General features: G+C 39.7%; 1 protein-coding gene across 1 annotated transcript; it reads right to left on the reverse strand.

Annotated features, from left to right (window-relative positions):
- Nucleotides 1-850: 850 nt before the first annotated feature.
- On the reverse strand, nucleotides 851-5,819 carry LOC110063945 (anoctamin-3-like). The gene is made up of 5 exons (XM_020770940.2): nucleotides 5,384-5,819; nucleotides 3,127-4,688; nucleotides 2,605-2,729; nucleotides 1,808-2,231; nucleotides 851-1,505 (listed from the first exon to the last, which is right to left on the reverse strand). Exons 1-5 carry the CDS (start codon nucleotides 5,669-5,671, stop codon nucleotides 1,274-1,276), a joined length of 2,631 nt encoding a protein of 876 aa, XP_020626599.2. The 5' UTR covers nucleotides 5,672-5,819; the 3' UTR covers nucleotides 851-1,273.
- Nucleotides 5,820-8,558: the final 2,739 nt, after the last annotated feature.

Consider the following 8,558-nt stretch of genomic DNA (forward strand, 5'->3'; position numbering starts at 1 on the left):
GTCAGCTACCTTTTATTGCCAGCTCACCGACTAAACAAATGGATTCTTGTTATTCAGAACTGACACAAATTTTAATAAGCACGTCAAGATTATGAACATTTTGCCTGAATAGTGGCTTTGTCTTCTTTGAAAAAAGTTGTACGTGTTATTGTTTCGCGGCTGAACGATTCAAACCTCGAGCTCCCAACGAATGTGATATGGTTTAAACGTTTACAACGCTACCAATAAAAATTTAAACTCTTTCATCATTTCACCACCACTGAGTTCGCTTAAAATGCGTTATTACACCAAAATTCGTGTTTTCAAGAGCTTAGGATCTCTATCGCAACAGTTTTTCTTTGGCTTGGTAACCAAACCTAGCTTTCCTTCTGGAGGTCAAGGGACGAGAGTGAGTGTTGCCTTGGTTGCCGTAGAGACTCGAGTGATTTTAAAAGACTTATAGCATTTTGTTCTAAAAAAAGTTAACACGGATACGAAATAAATATTTCTTAAAGACGGGCTGATGTTCAGAGGAAATTTATTCTGTAATTTAGGTCACTTATCCATTGAGTGCGAAAAATTTGTCAAAGTCGTTAGTCACGCTTTTATGAGAGGTTCCGTGGCCCAATAGATAGCGGTCTGGGTGCGAAGTGGTCACGAAAAGCATTTACATATGTTGCTCCTTTTCAAGAATAAAAAACAAAGCTCACTTCACTTTCAGTCAGTGTCATCTCCACACAGGTTGACAGGGTCGTTGGAACCCGATTATCACTTAAGGAAATAATTGATATACTAAGCGCGCATGACTGATCGAAAGAGTTGGCAAACCTATGTATATATTCTTTAACATGAGTAAATAAACTGGACGTCATTACCGCTGGTATATTTGTTTTATTACAAAACTCTCAGAATTAACATTTGAAGCAAGATCGATATGCCACAATACTAGGGTCCTGAAGGCATTCTTATTTGGACAGAAACATGGTTTTGAGCCTCACACTGAATCATAGTTTCAGTAACGTGCAGCAGCATCTAAGGATCTACAAAGGCCCAATCCAAATGTACATACACCAGAGTTAGGTTGTTAAAAGAAACTTAACCGATTGATAATGCATAGCCAAATATTTTAATATTGCCCTATTCATTAAATGAAGAGATTTTAAATGAAGACTTTCAAAACCAATCCCATGGGTTACAAAACGTACATGTACAAAACCAGTCATAGGTCGAAATTTCGATTTAATTTCTTTTGCATGAATTATTTTACCCCAAAAATTGCATGCTGAAGTAAACGTTATATGTTTTCGTTACTGTGATCCTGAAGTAACGCCTTGGCAAGCTTCCTCTCTCGTTTCATCTTGTACTCCAGCTCGTCGGGGGTGTCTGGAACTATCCAGGCGATGAAAGAAGCAATGGCGTACACAACAAACTGAAAAACGAACACGAAGGCGAGTCGAGCGGCTAAAATGTTCCAGTACTCAGTGGAGCGATTGTACGGGTAGTAGTTGTTATGGTAGCCTTTATACCTGAGCAGAAAAAATAAAAACCCAAAATACCTCATCAGAGATAGCGATACCAAAAATCAACTGAGAAACACTATGCAAATTAAATCTATAGCTCTAATGGTTTATGTTGGTGAGGGATATTGCCAGGATAAGTTATCGTAGAAATGCTTACCCAAGTCTTCAGCTGTACGTTTGTTTAAGCAATATGTTACCACGGGGAAACGATGCTTTCTTATCCTCTGTTTGGTGATTAAGAGTTTCCAGAAAAAATCTTAAATACGCTATTAACCTACACGGCATTAAAATATTTGTAACTTACTTACCTGCAATAATCCCGAGTGAAGTTAAGATTTTTAGTGGGGTTCACTGGTTGAGTACCGTTCTCCCACGTGTAGAGGGTCTTCAAATCAATGAAGGCAAGGCTGTTATTGACGTAGCCATTCAATGTCCCTTTCCAGAAAGAGGGGCCATTTTCTGATGAGTAAACCATTTTGTATACGAGCTTGGGAATGAACTCTGAGGTAAAAGCCAGCACAAACGCGTTCACCAGAACTGAAACCTTGGTGACTGTTTCCAGAACACTGTACCACGCTCCAATGTCCTCCACTCGGGCGGCGTCAGGACGACGGAAGTGGCACAAGAAGTTGATGGCATCCAGGCGAATTTCGATGACAGCATTGATGAGTGCAAACAATGGACCAAGTGGGAAGGCGGCAACAAACATCGTTATGAAGCCGTACTGCAAAACTAAAGGACGATATAATTCTTTTCGTAACTGCGAAGTTACAGGAAACTATCCGTTACAAAGCCGCATTCTATATGTCTATGAATTTTTCGCATAACAGCCAACATTTTAGTTACTACAAACATTCTAGTCAAGTGCTAAAGCGCTAATTTCGTGAGTGTTTTGTTTTTTTTTTTTTAATTAAATCTCACTTCTACCATAACTCAGAAATGGCATCATATTCATAATTATAACCCGACTTAAAGAACATTTTTCTTTAGAAAGGCAGGTAGACTAATAGAGCCCTTCTTAGATTAAAATGCCGGGACCAAACTAACCACGGAATTCTGATAACATGCCTAGCCCCCCTTATTCTGAATTGGTCAAGAGACTTACCAATTTCGAGGTATTCCCAGAACATGAAATGTTTTTCCAAGGGGCTCAAGTCGAAATCCAATTCAAACTGTGGTCGGTCGCCAGCGCTCTTTTGGTTACGTCTTTTTTTTAACAGCATCAGGTACCTTGAAACAGCTAGTTGTGTGAGTTATCAGTAGAGTCTAGTTTTCATGCTTTACATTACTACAGTAGAACCCTTGAAGGCTACCACTCGAAAAATATTTACCGGCCATTGTAGAGAACTTCCAATAAGGTCTAAGGTGGGGTGAGGTGTATAGTATTGATGGGCAAAGAAATCTTATCCGTGCATGTAAAGCGGTGACAATAGCTCAGATCTCCGGTGTATCATTTTATACGCGTTTTAATTTGCCGGAAAAGCAACATCATCATCAACAACAACAAACAGATGATGCGAGCCTGCACCATTACCGAAATTAATTACGTCACTACCTATGATCTTTTCGAGGCGTTTAGAATCGAGAGCTTTTGTGTAACTGACTTATCAAAGTTGTCGATACTTACGGAATGCCAATCTCTGTGATGTTGTAGAAAATCTGCTGTCCGACCATGATAGTGGCTATTTGAATTGTCAGCTCCAAGAAGCAACCCTGCTCACTGCAGCCATCCAGTCGATACTCACCCAACACTCTTCTGTACCTTCCCGGTGATCCAACGATCATCTCTGATTTGAAGAATGCGATGTAGAAGATGGAGGTGTAGTTGTTGACGAATTGGAATAGGGCCATTTTTCTGGTGAAACTATCTTGGTAGGCCGTTTTAGTTGGCGGATTCTCCCAATCAGTCAGAAAAATAGCCAGCTTGTTGTACACGAATTGTAGGATCGTGATCGCTACCAGATTAAGTAAGGCAGCAGTGGCCGTTGTGAGGATCCTAGCACCCTTTTCGATTTTCTGGTCCGAACTGCTGCTTAAAACTGCAAAAACTGCCGCTCGGTACACAACCACACCAATCATAGCAGCTATAACCAGGAAAATCATAAGGGTGATGACACTACACACGAATCCCAGTCGACGAAACCGCTTGATCTTAAAGACGTTTGGGCGAATTTTTCCAGTTTGCGGATCAGGAACGTAAGGATTTTTCTCCCCCTCTGTCAATTTTGCCAAGTACTCGGGGCGAAATTCTTCTTCCTCTTCTTCAAACTCAGATGTGTGCCATTTCTGGGCAAGGGACGCTTGACGTCGTTTCCAGAACTCAAGGAAAAGTGACGCCCAAAGGGATGAAAGAAAAGCCAGGCCGACCGTCCAATCATTGTCAAAGTAATGGGTGATTTTAGCGTAAATGCACGTGTCTGGAGCTAAATTCCAGTAGCTGCACTGGCGATCGCACAACGGGCACATGTACCAGCGATCTCGGTTCTTCTCATCGCACATGTCAAGCACTGGAATATAGGAGCCCGTTGATAGAATTCCATACAAGAACACGATCAAGGCGACGATGGCAAGTGGAACTAACATGGCGGTGTAGAATCCAAGCCAGGCAAAGTACAGGCCGATTTCATGACCAAAGTATTCCTTGATGGCATCGTAAGGCTGGTACTTGAAACATCTGCCAAATCGTGCCCAGTCTCTCTTTAGCTGCTGGCGCTTGTTAACTGGACATTCACCATCTGATGACCGTTCATGCTTAAGCTTGCCGTCATGCAGGGGATAACATGCTAGGTATGCGCCCTCGTAGACAAGTTTGCTCAGTCCTACATCATCTGGTTCATCCGAAAACCGCGTGCTGTTAAAGATTTGCTGGATCAAATGTTGTCGATCAATGATCGAGAAAAACGATTCCTGGTTGCAGTTTTGTTGGAAGGTATATGCTGAAAGGCGATCCCTCTTAAACTGCGCCATGAAATGATCCGGAGTTTCTTTGATGAAAGGATCTCGAATGTTAAGAGGATTCTTCTTTCTGATAGCTGTTACTATCTTTGAACCAAGTAAGAACTCTAGCCAAGAAGTGAAGACGGTATCATTGACCTGAAGGGGAACTTTTAGCTTCGTGCATTCAGCGCGTTCTGCAAGTACTTCCCAAGGAGCGTGTATTAAAACAAAGTGTCGTAAGACTTCGGTATCCTTTCATAAAGAACAGAAATCGTAAACCAATTAGTCTGCGAATAACCTTAAGGCAATATAAAAAAAAGATCTTAAATCAAATACTCCAATCCGGATCTCGCCGAATTACTTGTTTCAGTGCAGTTGTTCTTTGGTATTCACTTAGCATTAGTTTATGGGAGTTCAGTGCTGGGAATTGAAATACAATGGAGTAGGTAAAACAATGCATTTGTTCTGGCAGTTTTTTAGTATTGACATAAATTTCTTTAATATTTGACCATGTTTTTTAAAACCACATTTGCTGACTTCTCGAATTAAGAATATTCACCCGATTTAGAAAAACAGTTGTGAATCTACTTGCAAACAAATAATGCGACATCTTCAGGATTTGTGTCATACCCACGTCACCTAGCCATTTACCAGCATCTGCAAATTTGATAGATGCCATATCCGTATCGTTCAATATTCGAGGTCTGTCTTCATAATTTATACAGTTACTACACTGCGAAGGTGTTGTTAATTTACTGCATGAACAGCTTTACATTTTGTTTCGTCGGTGTACATGACGTCCACATAAGAATCGAGCATGAATATAGCCGAAAAAATACATAAAACATATTCTTAGTAAAATTCCACCCCGACATTTATGCTAATATGGACGTCAAGCAACACGAGCGTATTACAAAGATGACTCAATAATAAACAGGTTGTTTTACCGTTTGTACCACGCGGGTTTGTCGCTGCAGGATTAGTCCTTGTTCTTCAAGCTGCTTTTCGAAAGTTGTTCTTAAAGATGCCAATCTTGCCACTTCTGCTGCGGATTCCTCGTCAGTGCTTTCATTCTCTTGGCACGTTTCGTACACCAAAACGTAATCTGTTCTACGCCTAGGCTGGTCTGCTCCGCTTAAATAAAGACCCCTGTTGTCGTCCGTACTGAAATTAACAGAATCAAGTTCATTTTCCTCCTCTTCATTCGACAATTTTGTAAACGGTATCTTACTCATTTTACGTTAGCTAATACAGTCAGAGCTCATCAACACCTTGAACGTGTTATTCAATGCTGGGTCCAAAGTATTGCTACGCTTCGCTGCTTCCTGAAGCACTGGTATTTTTGGAACACGTAAGTGTATGAATTATTATTGTTTCGAGATCATTCAAGAACAAATTAAAGAAAAGCGCAAATGTCGTGCGTGACCGCGATAAACACAATTAGTTGACCTCACAGACAAATCATTTTGGGACACTAGATTGGTCGAACAGGGGGTACAACGTTTAAATGATATCTAAAGCATAAAAATTGCCAGCATAAGGTGACTCATGAATTTTTAATTTTATTGTAAAAGCTGTTTTTTTCATGACTTTCAGGGCTCAAAATAATTTTCGGACCATGGCCGGTCATGTTGACAGGCCAAAATAATTTTAGCTCGGTCACGTCTCGTTTCTGAACGGTCAAGATATATATTTACTAAGAGTCAACTTTGAGAATTAGAAACTTCAAGCAGTGTTGAATCTGGTGTTATAGCAAAAGTTTCAGTATTGGGTACCCAAGTTTCTTTAAAAATGTCTTAAAAATAGGGACTTTTGAGCCACCTTAAGTAATGTTTGCATAATTGAACCCACAAATATAATTTGTTTGCTCGGTCAGTCGTTGCCAGACCGTTTAAAAATTGGTTTAATACAAAGAAAATCTTAAAACTCAACCAAAGATAGCCTTCTTAAAAATGGTATTTTTTTTTTTTTTTTTTTTTTTTTTGTAAATGGGAGTTTGGTTTTCGAAAATGGGAGTTTGTTTTTTCGAAAATGGGAGTTTGTTTTTTCGAAAATGGGAGTTTGTCTTACGAAAATAGGAGTTTGTTTTCGAAAATGAGAGTTTGTTTATCGAAAATGGGAGTTTGTTTTTTCGAAAATGGGAGTTTGTTTTACGAAAATGGGATTTGTTTTTCGAAAATGGGAGTTTGTTTATCGAAAATGGGAGTTTGTTTTTCGAAAATGAAAGTTCGTTTTTCGAAAATGGGAGTTTGCGTTCCCAAAATGGGAGTTTGGTTTACGAAAATGGGAGTTTGTTTTACGAAAATGGGAGTGATGATAAAAATGATTGACAGGCTAAACAAACTCGTATTTTCGAAAACAAAACTCCCAATTTTGAAAAACAAACTCCCATTTAAAAAAAAAAACTAACTCCCATTTTCGTAAAACAAACTCTCATTTCCGATAAACAAACTCCTATTTTCGAAAAAACAAACTTCCATTTTCGAAAAAACAAACTCCCATTTTCGTAAAACTAACTCGCATTTTCGTAGAACAAACTCTCATTTCCGAAGAACAAACTCCCATTTTTAAAAAAACAAACTCCCATTTTCGAAAAAAAACTTCCAGTTTCGTAAAACAAACTCCCATTTTCGTAAAACAAACTCCCATTTTCGAAAAACAAGCTCCCATTTTCGAAAAAGCAAATTCTTAATCTCGAAAAACGACCTCCCATTTTTCATAAGTGGATGTCCCTTTGGGGCTTCTACGATACTCCTCTGCCGTCCTAACAGATGAAACTTTTTTCGAACGGATAGCAGCAGTTGTTCGAACGGCTGGATATTTTTTCCGAACGGATAACCCCAGCCGTTCAAAACGCATTCCTGTCGATCTTGAATGCATAACAAACAGGAAGCGAACGACTTCTAGCCGTTCGAATAGATACCCGTTAGTGTATGTTTTGTGTAAGAGGTCATAATAAAAAAGAGATTAAAAATCTAAGATTTACATTTGAGGATTTGATTGTTTATTCAAGAATGAACGACGTGACCGTCTCAACATGACGTGACCAGTCAACATGACCGGCGAATGAAGTTGGCCGCCGGCCGTTATTTTGAGCCCTGACTTTGGAGACTAAATAAGGTGGAGAAAGAGATTATCATCTAAATCACAATCTCTTGCGTAAAGAGCTTCTGCTCAGCATCCCCCGCAATCTCTCGATCATGTCCAAGCTAATCGCTTGCCACTTGGCAAACCTTCTCCTTTCCTAATCCCAGTGAACTTGTGACATTTTAATAAGAAAATAACTTGAACTAGTCACGTAGCCTCATACCGCTAAGTTAATGCACGATTCAAATTTCTGAGTATAGAAGACTGTAAGCCGGCTCTACGTACGGTCGTGCGCTCACGAATTACAGTGGGACACCGTTTATACGGTTACCAACGGGCTATGAAAATTTGGCAGTATTGACGGGTGGCCGTATTGACTGGGTAGGATCAAATTTGGTTGAAATTGAGTGTTATGCTTCTGAACAACTTGTCTTTAATAAGCTTCCTAAAGGCAGATAATACTTTTTTTAAAAAAATTGAAATTTTCCATCAGTGCATACAATGCTAACATTAGAAAGATGAACCGTGCCGTTTAAACGGGGTAAAATTAAAGAGGATCATACAGGTTGGGATTTTAGAATGTGGGCGTTTGTTGTATTAAAGGGTCGCTGCATTAACGGGGTTAATGCGGCGACCCCTTTAATAAGAAAATGCATGGGCGTTTTGCCGGGACAAAAAAGTGGCCGTAATAAAGAGTTGACCATATTAACGTGAGGACAGTAGGGCGGGGTTCCACTGTGGATATCCCCTCGTATATTAATCTATCCGCCGACCAGGCGAAGAGAGAGCTCGATCTCAGAATAACTTCAATGTAGTAAAGTTGCTAGTTAAAAACACAATAGTAAAGAATTCCAGTGATTGTTATAAATGAAAAGTTACTGGTAGCCACCTTGATAGCTCCCCAAATTCTCCCAACTATTGCATTTTAAAAAAAATATAAAGAACAGCAAGGAAAAGATAAATGCCAGCATTCGGGCCTTAAGGAATTTTGCACTTACCTTGTCAGGGTAAGACTATCTAGTGCAAGAATTTTTC

This window comes from Orbicella faveolata, unplaced genomic scaffold, assembly GCF_042242905.1.
Source record: "Orbicella faveolata isolate gen_17 unplaced genomic scaffold, um_ofav_v1 contig_2, whole genome shotgun sequence".
Taxonomy (NCBI): domain Eukaryota; kingdom Metazoa; phylum Cnidaria; class Anthozoa; order Scleractinia; family Merulinidae; genus Orbicella; species Orbicella faveolata.